Below are 24,702 nucleotides of genomic sequence, written 5' to 3'. Positions count from 1 at the left end.
TAACCAAAATAAACCATCTGCTAGAAAAGCTCCCAGGCACTAAATGCAAGATTTGTCTTCCAATATTACCAATGCACGTCAGACTGTGGTATGTTCACATGGATAAAATACTCTCCTCACACAGATACAAGAAAAACCTCATTCCATTTACGTGCTGTTTCAAACATGGAGCTTCACTCAGCATTTGCTGGCAGCAGACTGGGGCTGCAGTCTCTGGCTTGCTGCTGAGACACCCTTCGAAGTGTTACAGCCTGAAAGGTAAAGGGCCAGCTGGAGAGTGAATGGTGGAGCACCGTTCCTTCCTTCTGACTGCTTCTCATTCCATATCCCTGACTAAAATTTCCCCTTAGCTAATGATACACATCAGTGTGACAAGTTACATGTCTGGGTCCACTCCATGTAGGCCTGCAGTGTAACTGTTCATATCAGTTATTTTGCTCATATTTGGTGAAAGCAGTGAAAGCACACACACGAAAAGGGTTTCTGTGAAAAAAAGAGACAGATGCTCCCATTTCCCCATCATTATAACACCCAGAGCCCTTCTGTCAGCCCCACACCATCACATGAATACCAGGATAAGCAAGGGGGAAGTTCACAGAGGGAATCTGGAAGCAAACCTCATCTGTGCAGCTGCTGGCAAGCAGACACCTGCACTCTGTAGCATCAGTGCTATGGGTGGGCCAGGCTGCAGTTGTGACCTTGCTCAGATCCCGATGATTGTACAGAGGAGCAGTCAATCAAGCTCTGCTGGACAAGGATGCACAACTTGAGTCTAGTTTTTAACATCTGGGGAGAGCAAAAATTGTTAGGCTTCCTTTTTTGTTTGTTTGTTTGTTTTAAGCAGCAAGTTTTCTGTCAAGAGTTTTTAATATATTTATTTGAAAACAAGGTTTTGTGAAAGAGTACACTAAATAGCATATATCTGTTCTTCAGCCATAAAACACGGACTATCAGCTTTAGCTCAGCACAGATTGGGGCTGCATGCACTGAACAGCAGATCTCAATAGGAAGGTCTTCATGCCTGTCTTTCTGATATCAAGCATAGTGTCTTCTTTAGATGACAAGACCCTGGAGGAGGGAGAGAGAGAAACCAGAATTTAACTAAGGCTTCTTGTGGTGGGCCCCACACTAACCTGAGCCTGTCACTGACACATTTATAGTTTTCAGCAAGGAGTTTGTTTTCCTGCCCATCCACCAATTCAAATGCATAATCTCTGCTCCTGGGAGCCCTGAGACATGCCAGCCCATATTTGGAAATAAAGCAACTGGATTTCTGCCTTTCAGTGAGAAACTGGCACATCCATTCAGGCACTTTAACAAAGAAACCTGACAACTGCACCGTTTATTTCCTGAAACAGATCTACTGCTATAATTTTGTTGGGCTCAGAAACCATCACAGAACCCATGACTGAAGTGTCTTTAAATTCTGCTAAGAACTGCTGGGAAGACAAGGCAACTCCAGGTAGCAGAACAGTAGTTCTGTTTTGACAAATCCTGGCACCCTGAGGTCAAGTAGATGACAGCTTTGTTATGTAAACTACTTGCCCCTCTGGGACCATCTTTCAGGAGCTGACTAGTCCCTGTGACCCCTACACTGCTCTCTGCCCAGCCAGGCTCTTCTCAAGAGTAGTTAGGCCTGCCAGATTAGAGAGCAGATTCCATACAACTGGGTCAGGACTGACCCAAAAGAGTGAACTTGTGGACTTCTAAGCTGCCAAAGTCTTAAAATTAGGACAGAGCATTTTTAAAATCTGACACAGAAGCTGTCAAAGAGCTAAACCAAGAGTGCTGGGTGCTGGTAACTGCTTCAGTTGGTACAAAGAGGCTTTTTCTTAACTGGGATGAAAAAAGGAAACTGCACACTACACTGTACCTCAGGTCTTAATCATCAATGTACTCAAAGGGCTCTGGTGGTTCAGGTTCTTGCTCCTCTTCCTCAATCTTCGGACCATGAGCTGCCACTGGTTCAACCAGCTCCTCCATATCCTCACTGGTGTCCTTCAGGATGATGATGCCTCCGATGGAAAGCTGCAAGACAAGTGCCATGAGCATTTAGAGATGCTTGCCTCTGCCTCATGGTGGAGTGTTTGTGGCCAGAGTCTATTCTAGGCAATATGAGACTCCTCAGCAGGAATGAGTTTCAGGGAGCAAAGCATCTGACACTCACCTGGATTTCTGCCTGATAAGGGCATGGGACAGGCAGAGTCTGTCCAGGCAACTTTTGTATTTATTTTATCTAGGTCTCAGTTCAATAGAAAGTGACATCTGGATTCACAGCTTTACCCCATTCCCAGTTGGGGCTTTCCACATGAAAACTAATTGAACTGTAATTGCTTTATAAATAAGGCTCATCTTTTCAGGTTTACAATGCTTACTGAAGCCTCTCTGTGTAGCTGCCTCCCAGGAGATTCTCAGAAACAGAGACTAATCTGATCACCACCTTCCACAGAGTGAGGAATCCTATTAGCAGAACCTCACAAAAACAAAGGGGAATTAATTACATAGATCACAATGAAACATCTTGGCAGGCTGAAGCACCTCCGGGAGCAAACACAAGGCGCAAAGAGGCAGTGCTGTGTCACGCCTGGCTGGGATCAGGGCTTTGGCCACAGCAGCATTTCAGGCTATAAACAGCATCTCAAAGAGGTCTTTTACTCTGGCATTCCCCAAAGCAGAGCAAAGGTCCAGAACGGCTCCGTTCCAAGAGGCTCCTTGGTTACACACCCTAATCCCAGCAAGAAATGCACTGTTCTGTTCTCTTCAAAACTTATTTATGGGGCTTTAAGGCAGGAAACTGAACTCCCTCACCAAACACTCTGCTGCTTTTGAAACTGAAGCAAACAGCTGTGCATGTCCACATTTCAGTGAGTGGACACTTACTGGAACGCACATCAGATCTTCCCTATCCAAACAGCAGTTGGATCACCTTGTTTTAAAGGGTAGAAACTAAAAAACCTTTCCACTGTTTTGCTAAAGGAGATGTTTCAAAAGGGAACAGTGCACAGAGAATTCCAATGTGCTGATGGAATTCCAGGAAATCCATTTATTAAAAACATTACTATTTTCCAGGAAAAAGTATTACTACTACTGAACACCATTTTCCCATGCGTAATCCTGGAATTTGGGTTAAATCAAGCATGTTATTTTTTTGAAGAAAAATAAAGGGCAGAAGACTTTGGCTCAGGAGATTTACAGTTCAGGAGCCAGCTTATCAGATTTGCAGCATATCTGAACATCTCACAGAAGAGTTAGTTACCCCTTGGGCTGAGTGGTAAAAGACCTTCTTCATTCTCCATCTGACAATTACATGCTCTCTCTTCTCTGTTTTTACAGGAGCTGAAGTAAATTTTCTGAAGCCAGATGTAACTCAATAGGAAAGATGTTCAATGAAAAAACCCCTCCATTTAGGTATAAATCCTACAGCAGGGTAATAAAATTCCAGCACAAGTCCTAATGTATTTCACTGCTTTGACACCAAACCAGTACAGCTTCTCAGCCTATTTTAAAGATCGTGGCTCAGTCTTTATGTTCCCAGCAATGTCATTAATACACAATGTATGTCTGATTGGTTTTCATGCTGCACAATTGCCACAGGTACAAGAAGAAAGAAAAATATAGCAGCATTAACATGGTGGAAAGGTTTGCAGCAGCTCTTTTCCCCAACTAGAGCTGCATGTGATCATTTGCAGAGAGGGACATTAAAAAATGCTTTGCAGCTTTGTTGCAAAGCTGCAAATCTTTGCAACACATTCCAGTGCTGCACCAGCGGTGAGTTCTCATGTACACACAGAACTTTTGGGCTTTACACACAAGCCCAGCACTGGGAATGCGCTGCCAAGCACATGGACTGGGAACGTGACACTTACTGGTTTGAAAGGCTGGTACCGGCAGCTCTCTGTCATAGTGAGAACTTTGAGCTGAGCAGGCATGACTCTGGCTGGGTTGTCCAAAAGCTGGAAGTTGGGTTCAGGCTCTTTTTTCTTTTCTTTTTCATCCTTCTTTTCATTCTCATCCTACGGAGGGAGAAGAGAAGATCAACTTGATTTTAGCAGTAACCTCTAACCTTTCACAGTTCAGCAGGGTAAGATACAGTCAGGCATCAATTACAAAGTTCCTCTTTTGCTGAGGAACATGCTAATATTTATCTATCAAATGGTACAGAAAATTCCAGCGTGGATCTAAGTGCTCTCAATAGGGCAATGTCTCACTCTCATCTGCAGATGAAAGCAAGTTCAGAGAGAGGTAGCAGTGGAACAGTTTAACCTCTTCTTTCCCTTTCTCCTACCTTTTCTGTAAACTCACTACTTTTTGTCATAACTGAAAATTCTTTAATATCATTACTGAGCATATGAAAATTGCCAAAAACTGCCTTTGTATTTTTGCAGCTATAAAGCTGCCACGGACATTTCACACTACTGGTAGTGACAGCAGTTCATCCAAAATGACTTGACCTCAGCAACTCACTAGGGAATTACAGTGAATCCCTCCCTTACCAATGACATGTAACAGCAGACAACTTTGGCACAGCAGCTGCTCATAGCTGTGCAGATCCCTTGGAGGCTATGGATTACAGTCACATAACAGGCATAAGAGGAAAACAGAAAAGCAATGATACCTAAAAAGCATTAGGACAATGGCAAAACACTCAACTCAAACACAGCAGGTGGCAGCAAGTTCCCTGTTTACTATCTTTGTTTTTCTGCTCAATTCAGCCAAGGAAACTTTTCAAAAATCTGTACACACACATGGACCCAACATGTGAACCCCTTCTAATATATTGCTTCCTCTCAACACCTGCACTTAAATGTAGGTTGTACCAATTTTAGAAGAAATGTGCATCTGTTCAGCACATTTTGCTTACTACATAGAACTGTAAGAATAATTCAAAGAAAAGGCAATGTTTGGTGACAAGGAAACTTGACAAAGGAGAAAAACCCCAAAACCCTGAGATTATACCTTGCATGCATGAGATGATTAATTTTCTGGGCCAGCTTCATGACATTCAGTGCCTACAACGTGGCCACACCTATGTAGGTCTAGGAAGGTTATTTTACATGCCAATCTTTCATCTTATGCCACATGTGTGGGGTTTGTTAGACTAAAATTTAAGTTAAAGAGGCCAAATGGGAAAGCACCTGGGGTTGCTGGTTGACAGTGGCTGAACATGAGGCAGCATGTGCTCAGGTGGCCAAAGAAGTCAATGTCATTGTGGGTTGTGTCAGCAGTAGCGTGGACAGCAGGACCAGGGCAGTGACTGTCCCCTGTACTTGGGACTGGTGAGGTCACACTTTGAACCCTGTGTTCAGTTTTGGGCCCCTCCCTACAAGACAGACATTGAGATGCTGGAGTGTGTCCAGAAAAGGGCAACAGAGCTGGAGCACGAGACCTGTGAGGAGCAGCTGAAGGGGCTCAGCCTGGAGAAAAAAGGTGGCTCAATGGGGACTGTATCACTCTCTACTCCTTGACAGGGGGAGGTCATTCTGTCAGGATAACTGGAGATAACTGGACGTCATTCTGTCAGGTAACAAGACACAGGACAAGAGGAAATGACCTCAGGTTGTGCCAGGGGAAGTTTAAGTCGGATATTAGAAAAAATTTCTTCTTCAAAAAGATTGTCAAGCACTTGAAGAGGCTGCCCAGAGGCGTGGAGTCACCATCTCTGGTAGTATTTAAAAGATGTGTGGATGTGGCATTTGGGGACATGGTTTGGTGGTGACCTTAGCATTGCTGGGGATTAAGTTGGATTTAGAGGTCTTTCAAACCTAAAGAATTCTATGTGTCCATATTGCACTTTCAGCTTACAGTTGTTCTTGGAATATTTGCATTTATGAGTAGGGCACAAAAGAAGGGGCCTTTTGTCAGTACTGCTAGAATTTTAGCTGCCATATGTTTTTCAAATTGCAGCAATCACCAAAAATTAATTTCTCCATTACTCAGCTTGCTCCAGGATGACACATTATTCACAGATGAGGATGACAACTTCCAGTGTCAGGTCTATGAGCTGAAAGAAATCATCAGAGGACCCAAGCAATCACAAGTACTGAGCAGCATAGGGAACCTGTGTTGAAATCTCAGCTGGTTCTGAGTTGGGTGTGGATACATGTTTGGCATTTTGATAGATGGGCAAAGCACATAAGAGACTGCTGCCAAAAACGTGAATGCTTCAGGATAGGAGGTTAAACATGTGCAAAACCAGAAAGTTTAAACTCTTCAGTGTTCTCAAGATAAATTAGATATGATCAAGCAACAGCTATAACACTTCTTTTTAAAAGGTCAGAGGACCCAAGGATGTGAAATTACTAAGACTTTTTCTGCATTAGTAAGAAAATTACATGATAAGAGATGAAATTCCTCTGGGTCTAAAACTAGCAGGTAATAAAAGGTTCATGCAGTTGAAACAAAACTTGTCAAAACAAGCTTTTGTCTTTAAGGAAGTCAGTTACTTAACAACACCGAGGAAGATTTATTTCTCAGAAATAACAGATTCACAATTAATAACACCTCTTGCTTTTAACAGTGCACACAAAGAGTAAAGGTGCTAACCAGTGTCTGCAGCAATGTGTGTCAGTGCTTTGCTCATAACACAGAAGGCAAGAGGACAGAAGTGAGTACCAACATTCATGACACAACTTCCACATTTATAAGAGTTGGAAGGAAGAAGATATTTAAGTTTCAATGTGTGTACCCACCACTTCCATCTTTTCCTCTTCCTTCTTCTCTTTCTCCTTTTCCTTTTCCTTCTTCTTGGCTTTTGCAGTGATGGACAGCACAGCAGTGGAAACCTGGATATGGCAACAGATGAGGCATTCAGTGTGACCCAACACCGTATACTGAGTTTCAGCCCCCCCCGGCTGGAGTATTTTGAGAACATATGGCAGCTACTTTATGAGAGGGTCAGGGAGCAACAGCATTTGTCCCATTGCTGGTGAGAATAAATGTGGGCTCTTTGCACATTTTAACTTTTGGCCAGGGAAATTTGAAGAGAGATTTGTCCAATTCACATCCTATTCAAAGGCAAGAAAACAGCTATAAGCAGTAAGCTCTGCCTTTCATCAGAGTTAATTTCCGGATTCCTTGGTGGCTTGGAAATCTGTCCTGTCTAGCATTCAATCCTGGTAAAATGTGTTACAGTTTTCACACCATGTCATTCATCAGCATGATGTGCTTGAGGTCTCCACTGCTGGAATTTCTCCCTAAGGGCTGCTCTAACCGCTGCTGTGCTCGGCTCAACAGCTTTTACCATCCTGTGCCAGGAGACAAATTGCTTTCACTATTGTCCCACTTGTGACCCCACAGGTCTCATCTTCTCCTTTTCATTACCAAGATATTCTTAGTGCCACACTTACCGTTTTGCAATCCATGGAGCTATTATTCTAGCACATGGGCCCACTGCTCCTTCCATATGGACTATTTGAGAAGTGTCCTACCTAATATTCTCAACGGTTGCACTGAAACAGCATTTTGGAGCTCAAGTCACAGAAAATGACCCTGCTGTGCTGAGTGCTGCACATACAAGTCAGAAGGGCATGGAAAGCAGATGTTTTATTCAACTAAATTACTTCTGCTTGACCACTTCAGACAAGGCAGGTTTCAGCAATTCAGTAGCAAAGCACTTACGTGCCATGATCAGCAACAGTCCCAGGCACAGCAGGAAAATTTACCTAGAATTCTCTTTCAGAGACTATAGCACCTGCCAATTTTTCCTTTGCTCTTCAGTAGTACCACCAAAGTAAATGTTTATACTAGGAGGGAGAAGGGGTTAGTCTTTTTACAGAAAGCCAGCTCAAATACCTTTTCTTTCTCCTTTTCCTTTGGTACCTCAAGTGGTGGAGGGTAGGCAAATGTGGACGGCTTACAGTTGGACTTGTACTGGACTTTTGGCATCTAAGACAAAGAGTTTAAAACAGTGTTAGAAACTAGAAAAGCAGGGAAAAAATCCACAGCAGAATAATTACTTTAGCTTCATTTTCCTTCCAGCAGAGACAAACACAGATCCTCTAAAGAATACAAGCTTCCCCTTCTCCCTCTCCGGAAGCTGAGAAACTGTTATCAGTGGCAGCGGTTCAACTAGAACAATGTTATTTAATTATTCTGTAATTTGACTCTGGCAAGCTCTTCTAGTCCTCTCCATGCACTCCATTCTATTCACACCACACTTTGTTTTCATTGCTTCAAAGCTTTTGTGGTTTTGATGTTGTTGCTGTGTTTGTGTGTATTAACACAAAATTGGTTTAAGATCTAAGTGAAGATCTGCTCTGTCAATGCATGCAAGGGCAAACCAAGCACTGACATCCCCTTCTTGCCAAAGGACCATACATTTGGGGGTGAGTTACCAGTGCCACACATTCTCTTACTCTTGGCTACTTAAGCAAGGGTAGAAAGCATCTTCTGATAGCCAGTCCAAATTCTTAAACACCCCCATGCTGCCACATCCAGAAGTTTTTTTGTGGAACTTCCTAGCTTAGTTATTCAGCACAGGAGACCCAGCATGATACACAGCTTACAGGGGCTGTACCACAGCTGATAGCTGGAAGACAGATGCACAAGAAAAGTGCAGTACCCATGGTTGCTCAGTTTAATGTTTACTCCCCACGGAATCCAAACAAATCCTCTTTTCCCACTGCTAGCTTTCCTAGTGGAGAACATCACATAATTTATCTGGGAGGCCGCGGGGCAACACACTTTTAAAAATAATAACCCTGACCTTCAAGAGTGATAATGGGGCAGCCTCTGCCCAAATACTCTAAATAGACTTCCCTTCTTTTTAAGCTACTTTGAAGTAAAGAGGTCAGTGTCTGCTCTCTGCATTTTTCATGTTCCCATTCCCACCACCAGCTCTGCTATTCAAGCCTGTTTTTCATATTTCTTCCAGTTAGTACCTTTTCTGGCACAAACAAGTTGGAAACATGAAAAGAAAACCAACAAATCCATGAACATGCCTTGCAGACCATTTGAATATTCCAAACGACTTTTCAGTCTCTTCTTTCTTCTTGTTACATACCTTAAGATCCTTGTTAAGGCCAATGACACAGGTTGGGGTGAACGCCAGTGACAAAAAGTGTGACAGAGGGAACCAGAACCAAAACTGGGTGAAGACCAAAACCCCCACCACAGAAGGCATGTGAGTATGTCCTGTCCTCGACTGCAGTGAAATGGTTACGTTATGGCCCCCTGAAAGGAATCATAAAAGTCAGTGAATTATTCATGCCTGGGTACTCCACAAAGACACCTGAGCAATGAATGTCAAACAGTTGCTGTCAAAGGGCTGCACAGGGCAAGCCAGGCCACAGTGCTGCCAGTTTCCTCCTCTGGAACACGCCTCCTTCCTTTATTGTGAGCTCAGCTTACTCAGTAAAACAGATGTACAGCACAGCTCTACAGTAGTACCCAAACACAATCAGGGAATACAGCCCTTCTTCCATGCTCGTTTTGCTAGGATACAGGTTAGACAAAATTACAGGCAGTGAGAGGGTGGGGGGGAAAGGCAAACTTTTGCCATAAAGAGTTTTAAAACATGGCATATAAATGATCCCCAAGACAAGGCCCAGGAGGAACACAGTACATACACAGCTGAGCATTCAGAAACTTTTCTTTCTGTGCCTGCCTCCCTGAACTATCACTTATTCAGAAGAAATATGCCTAGGTTTTTATCTTACACCATCTCAGTAGGAAAAAAAATGTAAACAGCAGCAACCTCAGAAGTTGTTTCTAGACGTTATCAATCTAAGCTGCACAGAGACAAGCTCCTGCAGCCTTTGCAGCAAAATTACATTTCTGCCAGACAACCAAGTCTTAAATCTGTACTTGCAAAGCAGAGACTCAAACAACTCCCTATGTTGATGCAGTGCAGAAACATCCAGCTAGAAACAAAATTGAAAGATTGGACTTGCAGACAGAGTGAGAAAGTGCTAATCTGATCTGTCTACTGATGAACACAGTGCATTGATTTGAAGAGGGAACCATGCAAGTCCATTACCACTGACAAGACTTGCTGCAGGGAGGTTAACTGTGTTAAAATACTCCTTGCAAAGGCAGTGCCCCTTTATAGCTGAAAATTCCAAACGGAAGGAGCTTTTCCCAGCCTCGCACAAACCTCAGCAGGGCCAGACAGCAGTGGAGCTCTCTGAGTTTTAAAGACAAACAGAATTCTCTTTTGCTGCCAGAACTAATGAAAGCCCTGACTGATGCAGTATTGTCATCTTAGGTATCTGTCAGGATTAGTCCCAGAAGCAGCAGTGGAGGATGGCATATTTTGATGCCCTCCTGTAGGATGCTCTGCCTACATTCTATCTCCTTCCTCTTCCTTTTGTGGTAGCAATAGATCTCTCTCTTGTCCTTTCACCTGAATTTGCCACAGGATTGTGAAGGGTCTGCGTGAGGTCATGTGCTATCCTTAAACATGTTGAATGCTGCACACTCAAATTTCTGGTCTTCCCACCCATCTTCACTTTGAACTTTATTCTACTGTATCACTATGTAAGGACCAGGCCCCGGATAACAGCAGATATTATGAATCAAGCAGTCCAGTGAATGTTGCATAAGCAGCTTAATTGGACTTTATCAAACTTTTGCACTTTAATTTTCAGAATTTTAATCTATAACTCAGATAAAACCTGTAACTATCCAATATCTGGAATTTCCTGAATCAGCAGCAGATTTAATACTCAAAAGATGCTCTCATGCTACTTCTTCCTGCTGTTTTATACCCACTAACAGTCCATTCTCACTCCCAGGATTTTGCAGGGAGCAGGAAAGGTGGGGAGACATAATACTGCACACAATTGTGATTTATCTTCATTATTAAATAGCAGCCCTGACTGTCTGGAAGGGAACACATTCCAGATCTTTGGCTGGATAAATAAAAGCTGTGACATGATGCCTGGAAAAAAAATTTAAAAAATACCGAAGAAAAAATTTCAGGGATCGTTGGGTAGTACTGTAAGGTCCATCTCCCAAAATTCACACTGCCACTGGGGCAAGGGGTGTTTGGGGAAAAACCCCAAACACTAAGTTAAATTTAGTGTCTACTTTTATTCTTATTTTAAAATAAAAATGTTGCTGCTGGGGCTTATCAATTAGGCAATGACCAAATTCTTCATTTCCACTTGAGTGCTTCCAAGGTACTTCACTCCTTCCATTAAATTGCCAGCCTAAATGTTCATTGTCAGAACAAAAATTCCACCTCCAGTGCATCATTTCCCAGTCATACACCAGAAATCTTGCACTTCTAATCAAACCCTGACATTTTTTAAGAGAATTTTCTCCTCGCCCCACAGAAAAGACAAAAAAAAAACTAAATACAATTGCCCCAGCTGTGGCAGATAACACAGAGAATCCTTTTTTCCTGGTAGTGATAATTAAATTCTGTAACTCATTGTTTCAGATAAGCAGTTTCGGTTGTATAGGAAGGATAAAAAGAATTTATTCTTTTAGGAGGCTCTAATGAAAGTGGCAATAGGTTAAGAAAAAGATTTCACAGCCTTCCCTGAGTCTCTCACCAAGAGAAAAAGAAGTTGGCACAAATTCCCATAAAGTTTATTAAAACAGGAGATTTCTGGATTCAAAATCATTATACAATACATGGGTGACACAGGAAGCAAATAAGGTTTTAGTTGTATTTTTGTGATTTAATCTTAAGGGTCAGAATTCAAAACAGGTCTGTACTGCTGAGAGAAAAATCCCAGAGCCAGCTAGTCTCTGGCTTCCCAGCAATCGCGTATGAGTATGGGAATGACCAAAATTATTCTAAGAGTCTCATGCCAAGAACATTGCTCTGAGCTCCAGAGCACCCAGGAGGCACGAAGGTGGTGCCTGTCACTGAGCAGGCCTGGTCATCTGTGACAGAGCAGCCTGATAGGCACATGGCCACCAGGAAAGCTTTTGAAACCTGCTCCCATGCAGAGAGGTGCAAGCAGCACCATGCTCTCCTTCCCCACCACACAGCCTGCAGATGCAGAGATTTCATACAGACACTACCCATACTGCAGGGTGCTGTGCCTGAGCCACAGCACAGAGATGAATTCTGGGGTTCCTTTGCATATCAGGACTAATCTTATTCTCAAGAGTACAGGAAAACCCAGTTTGCTTCTGCCTATTACAGGGGATAAAGAGGTGCATAGCAAGAGAAGGCCTCAGTACAAGAAATCAGATGGGAGAAATTGTGTTTGGAAACTTGCAAAAGAGGTGCCGCTGACAAATACAGCACTGCACGAGTGTTACCTCAGCTGAAGGAAAAATTCAAAACATTGTCTGTCCTCTTTGCTTACAGAAACCTTCCCTAACAGGCCCTGCGACTCAGCCCTTGTGAAATGCTGATAGCTTTAGAGAATCCTATTCCTGACTCAATGTTGAGTCATCAACACTCATGAAATGATGTTTTCTTTGCTAGAAAAAGGTAGTAGTAGTCTGTGAAAGTAACTGTGTCTTCTGAAAACACACTGATGTACTTAACTGTGCTTCCTCCTTTGTGCAACCACTTTTGATAATAATGAAAGTAGCAAAAACTTGTTATTAAAGACATATATATAAACTTATATATGATTTTAAAATCTGGTTATGTCAAGTTTTACCAGAAAAAGAAAAATAAAAGGACTGGATACCACAGGATTTCTAAATTTCTGAAGCAGGTGACGATGTAGAAAAATAAAGATGCAACCTATCATGCTATAATAAATCAACATTCAGGGTGACAAAACAGAGAAAAAATATTGTATTTGTCCAGACTTCTGGACATGAATTCTGCCTCAATGACTGGGCTGAGTCTCTCCTAACATAAACATGTTGATACAAGCTGAAACTACAGAAGAGGGTTTATTTCTTTAATTAGCTAATATTCCTTGAAAACTGAGACTTCTTGCTACTATGACATGACAGGCATAAAACCAACACCTCATCTCCCAGATGAAATTTGTTGTTATAGTGATTGCAACCAAACAAGTTTAAGAAATTTTGGCAGCTTTAAATGGGGAATTACCTGCATCCAAAATGCCTTGTGCCAGGATTGCTCCAAACTTTGCCATAACATCATCATGCTTATCATTGATCACTTTGGAATAGAGCTGCCGGAACTGGCTGACCTGGTTAAAAATAATAAAAAGGGAAAAAAAAAGAGAGAGAGATTATAAAACTGACTGCATGAGTCAAATAGTCCATCTTTAATGGAAGCATCTTCAATTTCTGCACTGTACAATGTCGTCTGCATTTTCAACAGCTTTAGTCACTGGTGTTACGAGTCACTCCATTAATAATTAATTAGAGATTTTCCCCACTTGACAATATCCATATACTGATTTTATAATATTCAGGATGGACGAGCATTTCCAAACCACATTTTGCAAACCTTATAGAAATACCCTGTATAGAGTGTCACTGGAATAAAAGACCAATAGATGAGTTTGGATCAAGAACTATTCTGTGTTCTTAGGTGACTCACACTGCACTTTAATAAATTTCCTCCATTTCCTGCCTTCACTCTTTCAGCCAGTAACCTGATGCTACTTGTCACTTCAACTCATCCAGCTCTGATGGCATCTAACCAGATTCAGCCACTTTGTGATACCAGAAGACATTAACATTCATACAAGCAAGTCATGTCCTGCTAAATAGGACTGCATTAAAATGACTGTTTGACACCAATGGACAGTCTCACTACCATGAAGCACCAGAACAACTAAGCACTTTTAAACAGAAGCAAAGCTGAACGAAACAACAGTTCTCTGGTGGAGCAGGATGCATTTATTAGAACTGCCAGGGAAAACAGCAGCTATTTCCATTATTCCATCTAAGTCCAACAATTTGTGTGCACCAACTCGTTTTTGCATTAAAATATTTTCACTTATTAGTCCCCCAAAGAAGATGACTTCGCAATTACTAAAACTAAGAAAAAGAAGCAACATAATCAGGGCGGCAGACGTGTGGCATGGAGATACTGCACACACAATGCAGGGTTTATTATGAATATACAAACCAAACTTTGCTCTTGCTTCACTCAATTTATGCTTTTTCAAGCTCTCAGGATTTTTATTTATAAAAGCTTACTCTGAGGCTTACAAGTTCAATGTGAATGCTTTGCTTCTTATCTCTGACCTCTTTGTACACTGGAAAAACACCTTAGCTTGCATTTGCAGCCTGGAATGGGGCCTCAAAGGCAGCCACATGCAGACCAGGTGAACCAAAGCCTTCAGGTATTATTTGGGACAGACACACTGGGAAACAGAAGCAATGTGTGAAACTATTTGTCTTTTTGGCTGAGCAGCAGAATTCCAGTGCTTCTGTTTAGAGCACATCATTCCCTTGACTCTGGGCTCAGCTTCTGGGTTTGGAATATTTATGAAAACAGGCAGACGTTATAAAGCTCATTTGGTGGACTGTAATCCAGAATTTACACCAATCAAATCTTCAGAGAACTAAACCCTGAGTGGAGTGAGAAGACACTCAGCAGAACTGCTGATGTTCACACTGGCACCTGAAATCTGATGGAGCAGCCCTTGGAACAGAGGACAGGAACACCTCACTTGGGAAGGGGAGGCAGGGCTAGAAAGGGAAATTATCCACCTCCCTGGTCATGGTGCATTGCTTCTGTGAGCACCCTGTCCCTAATACACCTTCTTCAGCTCCTACTCATGTATACATTAGTCCATGAATGTTAGTATACATGAACAGAACATTCAGGCAACAAGTCCACCAGGAGCCTGCCAGCTTTGGCACCTGGTGCAGGGCAGTGAAGTGTCTGAGACACTGACAACTGCAAGGGACCAAGGACAGAAACCTGGCTGCTCAACCTCAGCAGATCAACTGCCATCTCTCCAGAAGACAGGGACAGGTTACAGAAGATCAACTGAGAGCAGGCATTCAATGAACAAGCACTGAACAGCTGCAGTAAGAAACAGTCCTTATGCCATCTATTATATAAAATATGTAATTTCATCTCAAGAGCATTCTGTGTTCAAATAAATTCTGCATATCTGTGCATTATGAGCCATGGATCACTGCTGACCTGGAAAATACACTAAGTGTGCCTTTTCCCAAATTTAAAGTCAATGGAAGCAGAATTGTTCTATGAAAGGGTGAGACTATCCTTAGGGACCAGGGAAACCCAGACCAAAGGACTGAGACCAAAAGTCTCAACACTCAAATGCATAATAGGCCCACATGCTTGTCAGGCTGCTCCTACAAAGCAAACGCTTCACAGAATTGGGAATTTTGACTGGATCAGGTTTCAGCTGAAAACATTCCTTGCTGCAGGGGAAAGCCTGCTTTGGCAGCTCTGCCTGCAGCAGTTCAGGAAGGTATTAACCTCACATGGAGCCAATGCTCCATCTCTTGGGTGCTGGGGCGCTCACCTCCTACAAAATGGAGCAAAACGTCAGCAGCCAGCTATTTCTTAACTGTTGAAGCAAAACCTGACAGAGTTTGTTTAGTAAAGCCCTTTTATCTACTATCATTTTTCCTTCAAACCAAAGCAACAAGCACAACCCAAACTACTGTGTAAGTCTATATAATATGCTGTGAAACCCACAAGCTTTGTTCCTCCCTTGAAATCTTCAAGCACTTTAAATATTCTACAGCATTTGGAAATCCTACCAAGAAATTTATTTGGGCAACTTCCAGGAGGAACACTAAATTATAGACAATGATTCATTTCATCTTTTTAACAAAACACACACCCCATTCTGATAATTAGTGCTGGCCAAAATGACATAGCACTGAGTTCAAATGAAGCCAAACACAGAACCCTGGAAACAGAGAGGAAACAACAGAGACCTTGAGAAATGAGAACAATACAGCACCATTTCCTACCACAAAGGGCTGTCATTTATTAGGCTATTCTCCACTTCTTCCTCCACCAGTCAGTATTCATGCACATGAAGCCCAGGAGATTGTCAAGAACAAGATTTTATAGACAGTTAATTACAGGAAATAATGGCAGGTGATGTGCATGATGCTTCTGGCAAATGCAAGCTCTTAAGTACAAGAGCATTAATAAAATAGGTTTTAAACCGTTTGTATCTATCTTCTTCAAAAGATGAAATTATTCTGCACACACTTGCCCTGTTGAAGGAGTGTGCAGAAGCATCTCACAGTAGTGGGCTTTCATAAAGTAAAGGTGCTACCAGAATATTGCAAAGTCATTCATGCACCTAGCAATACATAGCATTTTATCTAAATGGGGGAAAAAATCCCCAAAGCATTCTGGTCCTGGTTTCTTCTCCTCTTAAAGACAATAGGCCAATATGATTGAAGGAAGATGGAGATAAAGGCTGTTACGATGGAAGGAGGATGGAGGAAAAGGCTTCACCTTGTTTATTATTTTCTCATTTTGCCAAGATGACTATCCTAACACAAAACCAGGAACTGAATTTACTTTTTCAAGTAGTTTGACAAGTAGTTTGTCCCTACTGACATTGCTGACTTAATTGCCCTGCAGGTCACAAACACAAAATAAAGTTGCCATTGATTTCTGTTATGATGACTTCATCACATCTGTAATTTAGGATTCCATTTCATAAAATAAACTTATTAATATTTTATATGTGACACTAATACAGTTATTAAATCTATCAACAGAGGTCAGAAAAAAATTATGTTGGCTGCACATGGAGGAATTGTTTCAAACTTCAAAGAGACCAAACCACCTTTACTCAACACCTGCTATCCCTTTTTGGCCCTTAGAGCAACTTCCAAGTTCAAGGAGTTCATGTAATTACAATTATTTATTTCACAATCCTTTATTTAAACTCTTTATTTAAATTTAAATTCTTTGAATTATTCATTTAGACAAAGATTGAGCACAACAAAGAGGAGGATGAACACAAAGGGAAGATCACAATGAAGTTAATTCAAAGGCAACATCTACCCTTTTCTCACAATAAAAATGGCTTTTTTTTAAAACCAAATTACTTTGATTTTTAAATCTCTGTTTATTCCTGGCATTTTGGCATTGTAATGCTCAGCTCCCAAAACTCTGACAGCATTTTATTCCCGAAAAAATCCTGAACTATTTAAGGAAGATTGTTTGCTACCATCTTCACCCCAAATGATCAGCAGAGAACTGAAAGTATTTCTAACCCAAAGCTCACTAATAATAAGTTAACTAAAAAAATATATAAAATCCCAGAAGAGACAAAACTGATCAGCAATGACAGGAAGCTGGCCAGGCTCTATGACACAGTCTTTATTAAAATCACCATCTCTCACATACAAAGAATCACCAAGTATTTAGAAGCAGTTAAAAGATGATACATAAAATGGAGCTTCTCTCTAACCCCATCAAGGCTGTACAGCTTATGGGATACAAAAATCATCACACTCCTCTTCTTAGGTGCTTATTTGGCAAGGCAAATACCCACATCCATCAAGTCAAACCCTTTGGCACACAGTGTCCAGCATGTCACTCAGGAATCTAATCAGACCAAAATATGTCCTGGCAATCCAAAAATGGCTCCTTTTCTGGCCTCCACTCTTTCACATCAGAGGTAAGTAATTTTTTTTCAGATTGGCAGAGAGCTCCAAAAAAAGTTTCCCATGGATAATAAATAACTTAATTGGAAGCATATCCCTTAAAATATGTCTTTTAGTTTTGAGCAAGAAACAATAATGGTTATAACTAACTTTTGGGGTATTTATAAAAAGCAAAATTTGTATATTGTATTTAGTTCCTGAATTGGTAGAATATTTCAGGTATTACTTATTTTTTAATCTGGAATTTTGTTTCTGTTTGTTTTTTAATACCTATAGTGCTTCTATGACTACACAATTAATTCTGTATCTATATCCAGTAACAATTTGGCATCAAGCTGTTTCAGTTTCTGGTCCCATTTTTAGACAAGCCACTGATTCCCAAACTACACATTTCATCCTGTATTTGCTGGCCAACTATTTTAACCACCCTTTTATCAAGCAGAAGTATCACATATGACTTGGAAGTCAAGGTTTCCAGGCCTCACTGGGAAAACAGATGTGCCTTATTACACACCTCAAATAATCTGAATTTTTACTAGATATTTTCCCACCCACATTTTTCTTTAGGACAAACAGAGTCCTTCATCTGTCATTTCAAAAAGTCAAAAACTCCAACAGGCAGACTCAGCAAGTGATCCATGGTTTAGGATGGCTGACTGATTCAGAGCCAACTGTAATTCCCATCCCAAAAGGATTAGGGTGCTTTGCAAACAAAAATGAATCAAATCTCATAGTGTCCTTTCATATGTAAAAGTATTCTTAATTCTTTCTGGTGGGAAACTGAGGCACAGGAGAGCTATATAATTTGTCCAGTACTAGAGCAACATAGAGTGATTAAATCTGATCTCCTATATTGAGGCCTGGCATTCCAATCACCTGACAGAAAGGAACAAACAATAAAAACAACAATTAATGTCTTTCTACAGAGAGATAATTCAATTTCACATTACAGAAATTTTGTATCTTGGAAGACAAGGGGATCCAACAGAAGTCTAGTGTTCTTCACTGGCTTATTCAAGTGAACTACTATTCTTGGTTTATTCACTTGAACTACAATTCTGATAATATAAACAACATTCCCAGATTTTTTTTCCTCAGTGAAAACTAACATTTTTCTTTCTTTTTAAACAATTTGAAGGAACGAACTGTCTGCCAGCTAATTTTCATGTTCCTTAGAAATGACTTAGAAATACCTAAACACCTGCATTTGTAGAATTCCTTCTCTGACTTTCTCAAGTAAAATTTTCCACTGGACAGTTTTCTCCTTCTTCTCATCCAAATGCAGTAAAAAAGTGTCTATCACAGTTCTGTTTCTGACATCAATATGACATCAATAAAAGCAACCATTATGCAGCAGATGAGTAGCAAAGTACTAGCTACTGCTCTGCCTCAGCACTCACCAAAGCAGGTGAAATGTGGAATCTCAGAGCTTCGCCTAATGTGGGCTTTTAGTCTGTACAAATGTTTGCATATAATCACCTGTCACACACTTAAAGGAAACCTACTTTTAAAAGCAAAACACAGCATATGCAACCCTTTTCACCACATGAGCAGAAAACTCCATTAAAATATGGAGTATTTGTTATAAACTCACTAAGCCAATTCTGACAGTTCTGAAGTTGTTTCACCTGAAAAATATAAGACTAACTACAAAGGAAACACTGCTCTAACAGAACCTCTCTGCATGGTGACCACATCCAAAACTAAGCTTACTATCATCAAAACCAGTGTTTTTACAGTCACTTTCCTATCATTACAAGAGACCTCTTAAGGAAGAGCATTTATTCTTGTAGTGCCCAGGGTTAGAATGCTGCCATCCATCAGCCACGTTCCCATCACTCAGAGCACATGTTCTGATCCAAGCAGGAGCTTCCCCCTGCACATTCAGCTCTGGCTCTTTACAAGACATGTGCAGTCTCTTGCCAATGCTAAAATGCAGTGCCAAGCACTAAAGATATGGCATTCAAGACAATTTTCCCACTTAAGAGGCTGGTATGTGTGACACATTACCTTTGGGCAGGTAATCTCAGTCTGCTGGATCATGATAAGGGCAGATGCAATGAGAGCTCCTTGGCGCACATAGTTCACGGGATCATTTGTCATTGGCTCAAGCAAATTGATTGCTTCCTAAAAGAAATGAAGAAAAACAGTGTCATAGAGTTAATACTACTACTTTTAGTATGCCAGGATTCAATTCTCCAATGGCAGGTTGTCAGATTGAGGCTATCAGATATACTTTAAAAAAATGTTTTTCCTGTTCTTGGCAAATGAGGCAGAAATCTGTATTTCTGTAGATTTTAATCTAAAAATTGTTAAGAAAAAGAAAATAAACACTAAAAACAAGAGATGGATGGATGGATGGATGGATGGATGGATGGATGGATGGATGGATGGATGGAACAAGATCTACCTGCAGAAAAAGGGCAACAGGTAAACAACAGGTATAAGCAACAGATGTGTTCATCACATTAGATTCCAAATTCTTTGCCTTATACTTTATTGTTAGAATCTGTAGTATTTAGCATAATTTAAGTAATCTCTTCTTCAGAGTGCCCTTCTGTCCATATTTAAACTGAGGACACGAGCAAATGCGGCTGAGTGCAGAGTGCAAGAGACTCCCAGTTCAGACCCCTCTTGTGGTTACTTCCATTAGGATGAGGCTTTTAAAACAAGTTCATTTTAATACAGAACATTATTTCAAAGAACCACTTCTAAAATAACACCATGCATTCACTAAGACTGCTTTTGCCATCTGAGTTATGTTGGAGGCTGTGCTTCTTCACCTGAAGGTGACTCATTCACTCTTTGGCAAGCATCCAGTACCATGGATGAAACACCCACTATGACAAAAAACTGAACTTTTTGATCTCCAAAATTGAATCTGTTTGGGCCCTCAAAACCTACTAATAGAAGCTCTGGAAGACATGTCTCTGTGTAATCAGATGGTTTAGATCATCACACAATGTATCTGGAAATAAAACAAGACTCATTCTTGCGACTAAAAGCCTTTCCACTTAAATTAACTTGTCAGATGCAGCACGTTAAAAATAACTAGCTCCTTGATTCCACCTTCCACTTGAGAAGAAAGCGACCTGGATAAAAATAGGACTCTCTCAGATTTGCTTTCAAATCTGCATGCTTTAGCTACTAAAGATGGCAGGCAGTGCACGTCAGCATTCTGTGCTTTTGGCAGCACAAATGACACTCGGGAGCGCTCACGTAAGAGCCACAGACCAAGTGTTTAATACAGGAAGAGATGAGACAGATAAGCAAGACATTTATCCAAGATTCAAAAGCATGACATATTACTTTGTCTGTGCACCTGTTCTGAAACTGCAACTCTGTATCCCTACAGATTATTATACACATGTGGGAGAAGCAGATTTACTTGCTGCTTGTTCCAGTGAGTGCTCACTTCCCACAGCAGAAACAGGAATCCTACTATAAAAGGTCTGTTACCATCCATGAGAATTAACCTTCATTGATACTTATAAAGTGAAAATAAAATGTACTGGTTGTTAATTACACTCCTGAAACTACAATAAATGTAATGAAATTTCACTGCACTTGGCTTTACCATATGGATCTTCCATGAATCGTGTATCACATGGAAGATTAAAAGAACTAGAAGTTAAGCAAAATACCTGCTGTTTTCCTGTCACTCCAAGGGCAAAGGAGTATTGATTTTTGAGTACTGAACATACATTTAAAGCTTGGTGGCAACTTGACAATAAGAAAACTCTAAGGAAAGTTTTGAAGACAAAATTCTGCCAGTTCCAAGAATGTGGCAGTAATGTATAAAAACATTTTAATTTATCTGTTCTGTACAAGCAGGAAAAGAAACTCTATGCCCAGAAAAGTTAAAGAATTTAAAGTAGTGCTGTACTCCAGCTAACTGGTAGTGTACATGTGTGAGAAATCCATCTGCATGTGTGATGTTTACACACAAATGTATCTGTGGCAGGAGGGAGCAGGAACAGTCTTGGCCACAGATGCTTTATTCTGGCCCTCACCTTGTTTCCAGTGCCTGCACAGCAGATCCCCAAAGCCATAGCAGCCCCATAACGCACGTGGGGATTGTAGCTCTCTGACAGCAAAGAAACCACACTTGGACACTGCTCTGGAGTCCTAGAGAAAGTAAAAAAAAAATATACTGTTTATTATTAGTGTTCTTCAAAATATGGTACTGTGCTTCAAAATATGGTAACTTCACTCTGTTCATACCTGAAAATTTCAAATTTTTCTTCCACACTGTGTATTTTTTCATTTCTCAAAACTTAACCAGAGGGGAGGAATAAATGGGTTAAGAGAACAGATTAATAAACAAATGAATAAAGTTCTCTATCACACAGATCTCACTACTGAAATCTTCCTTAGTGCTTATTTTCCGCATTTAAAAGATCACCCAGCAGAATGTCTATTAAGGCTGAGGTCTTTATCTCCAGAAATTATGCCTTTTTGACAGGCTTTCCACTAGCAGAGGTTTTCCCTCCATGAGACACACAGTAGTAAATTTCCCATCAGTAGACACAAAACTCACCTCCAGTACCCAATCAGCCTTCAAGGTTGGTGGGTCCCAAACTCACTTTTGCAATCACAGCTTCTGCCATCTCCTCCTCACCCCCACCGATTGTTGTAAATCACAGCACGGGAGGAAATGCGGATACAACACGCACTTCCAGTCAGTTTATGAGCAATGTCTACTGCTGCCTCCTTACAATGTCATGATGAGACTGGTGCTGCCTTTTAAGAGATCTGAAATGGGTGTATGTGCTCTATGCCTTGCCAGCTGGGAACCAGCGTCCCACTGGTCACTACAGCAACTAAATTTGCAGCCCAGTGCTGGAAGATGAGAGACTGAATTTCCCACAGCCAGAAGCATATGTTGCTAATGCAAACAGCTTTGTAAATATTGAGTATTTCTGAAGTAGTGCTCAGTAGGACACACAGGCGTTAATATATTGATTTTCTTCCCATCTTAATGGTCATATTTATCCCTCCTTTAATTTTGATGCCACACAAACCACTCCATAATACCAAACACTGCCCGTTTCAGCATATAGAGTCTCATGGCACGATGAACACAAGAGCAATGCAGGAATGCAGCTGGTAAGTACACACTCATGAAGAAAGATGTAAAACTATATATTGCAAGTGATTTCATTATATCTGTTTATAGAGTGAACATTATCTGGCTCTTTATGCCATCTCACTGTGTCTTGCAGCCCAGACTAGCATTTTGTCACATTCACAATCCCATAATCAGTCTTGCAATTTACTTCTGCTATAAACCGATTTCAGACTAAAGCATGCGTAGGAAGAAGCCAAGAGCACCTTAGTTTTAGCTTCCTTTCTTACATTTGCTATACTGAAAGATGGAGGTTGTGGGGTGGCAGCAGTACCTGTTTGTACACAGGAATTATAACATCATGTAAAATCGCTGCCTGTCAAAGCACTCAACAACTTGAGAGAAAAACCACTACAGAATAGTCTCTGGCATGGGTTTTATTTAAATGAATACCTGAATCATAGAAAAAATAATGAAAAAGACTTTAAGCAATAATCTAGTTCATTCTCTTCTTTCATTTTGATGAGGGACAGAAGACATGTTCATATAATGACACACTCATAATTCAGTTATACTCGACACACATATTCAATTAATTTCTGCTCTAGCTATTGCCGTTTCAACACTTTCCCACTGTCTCCTCTGACAACTAGTCCTGAACTCCTCTTGACAATCCTCTCTTCTACTCCAGCTGATCACAGACAGGCAGCACCACCACACAGGCTCCAGTCCTCCTCCAGAACTGCTGAAGGGATCCAAAGGCACCCAGGCTTCTGAGGCTACTCAATTCCTCAGCAATAATGGCAGCAAGTGACCACATCTTCCCCCCCATTCACCACTTCCAGCTGAGTCTTCCCAAAGCATCCACATGGGGAAAGAATTCCATCTAGCAACATCACCTTACAACCCCCTGACCTTCAACAGCAGCAAAAAAAACTCACAGGAGAGAAGGAACCACAAAGCTGCTGGAAACTGCTGCCTCTAAGATTCAGCCATGATGACAAAGGAGAGAAAAGGAAGAAAGGGTTTTTCTGTTAAGAAAGGGAGAAAAGCTCTGCAACAGAACAATTCAGTCATGCCCTATGAGTGAAGATGACAAACTAAAAGACATTCAACACTACCTGTCAGTCTCTTGCTCAAATAACAGCTTACAGTGTTCTTTTAAAAATGAGCTGACGTGGAGACCAGGAGACACAAATCCTATAATAAATGAAGCCAAGCATTCAGCTGCACAGACTTCAGCTCTTGCACAAAGACCCTTAACACCTTTGTGTTTGCATTACTTCAGATAATGTTAAACAGGCAGATTGTGAGCCAAAGAAGAGAGAAACACGTTATGTCAAAGATGTAGTTATGCACTCTGAAGCATTAATCATTAAATTCCTGTCCAGAAAGCTGGATTTTATAGAATCATTAATCTGGACACATATTTGTGTCTGCAGGCTCAGAAGTTCTAACATAGTTTTTACTATAAAATCAGGGCTAACGTACACTAATTGATTTTTGAATTCTTGGCCAGATTTAAATTATTTTTAGCCATGATTTGAAATACTTTTATCTCAAATCTATCCACAAAATGGTCAAACATTTTGACAGAAGGCCTTCCATAAATCCACTTTGAGAGCTGCAGCAACTTAGCATATCCCACCACTTTCCACAGTTTTCTCAAAACCTTAATCTTCAAAAAATGTCTTCTCGCTTAACAGGGATCTAGAAGGCAGATCAGAAAGTGAGAAAGAGTCCTACAAAAGTGTGTATCAGAGGAACAGGACCTCAGTGCACAAGAGCACTGTTGGCACCAATGCTTAAGCAGTAACATTTGCTTAGTCCTTTATTGCTGAGATGTTTTACAGAGTCCTACCTACTGTTGCCAAAGGTCAGCCCATATAAACCCAAAGCCACACTCCATAAAATTTATAAAACCCAAAATAATTCTGCCAAGTGATCAAAAGAAAAGTTGAAAAGCCCTCATAAGCAGTCACAGGCTGCAATTGTGCTCCCACGGCATTACTTCCATCTGGTAATCCACCTGGGGACCGTGTTTAAAACATGACCATGTTCTCTTTCCCCTGGCCCTTCACTGAGAGCACAGCTCCTCCAGCTGCTGACGTGACATTCAGCACAATCCAGAGGGACAGTCCTCCTGCTGATGGAGGAAGTTTCTGCTCCACTGG

The 24,702-nt window shown here is 41.0% G+C and overlaps 1 protein-coding gene and 2 long non-coding RNA genes across 4 annotated transcripts in view; 2 read left to right on the top strand and 1 right to left on the bottom strand.

The window, feature by feature from the left end:
- Positions 1 to 848: 848 nt before the first annotated feature.
- Positions 849 to 24,702, bottom strand: part of PSMD1 (proteasome 26S subunit, non-ATPase 1) — a 65,413-nt gene continuing 41,559 nt past the window's right edge. For both annotated transcript variants that reach the window (XM_086843079.1, XM_023933274.2), the window contains exons 17-25: positions 21,474 to 21,588; positions 19,471 to 19,587; positions 12,974 to 13,076; positions 9,002 to 9,171; positions 7,792 to 7,884; positions 6,690 to 6,782; positions 3,867 to 4,013; positions 1,874 to 2,028; positions 849 to 1,068 (exon numbers count right to left, since the gene is read on the bottom strand). In XM_086843079.1, coding sequence (XP_086699205.1) covers positions 1,882 to 2,028; positions 3,867 to 4,013; positions 6,690 to 6,782; positions 7,792 to 7,884; positions 9,002 to 9,171; positions 12,974 to 13,076; positions 19,471 to 19,587; positions 21,474 to 21,588 — 985 coding nt within the window. In that variant the 3' untranslated portion in view covers positions 849 to 1,068; positions 1,874 to 1,881. The remainder of the gene's footprint in view (positions 1,069 to 1,873; positions 2,029 to 3,866; positions 4,014 to 6,689; positions 6,783 to 7,791; positions 7,885 to 9,001; positions 9,172 to 12,973; positions 13,077 to 19,470; positions 19,588 to 21,473; positions 21,589 to 24,702) is intronic.
- LOC147651323 (uncharacterized) lies at positions 9,369 to 13,635 on the top strand. The gene is made up of 2 exons (XR_015274206.1): positions 9,369 to 9,443; positions 13,480 to 13,635. It is a non-coding gene; the product is annotated as an uncharacterized LOC147651323 (long non-coding RNA).
- LOC147651322 (uncharacterized) lies at positions 20,816 to 23,648 on the top strand. Its single transcript, XR_015274207.1, has 2 exons — positions 20,816 to 20,910; positions 23,220 to 23,648. It is a non-coding gene; the product is annotated as an uncharacterized LOC147651322 (long non-coding RNA).

Source organism: Cyanistes caeruleus, chromosome 10 (assembly GCF_971803275.1).
Source record: "Cyanistes caeruleus chromosome 10, bCyaCae1.hap1.1, whole genome shotgun sequence".
Classification (NCBI taxonomy): Eukaryota; Metazoa; Chordata; class Aves; order Passeriformes; family Paridae; genus Cyanistes; species Cyanistes caeruleus.
The sequence above is the reverse complement of the archived record's forward strand: the minus strand, read 5'-3'. Positions and strand labels throughout refer to the sequence as shown.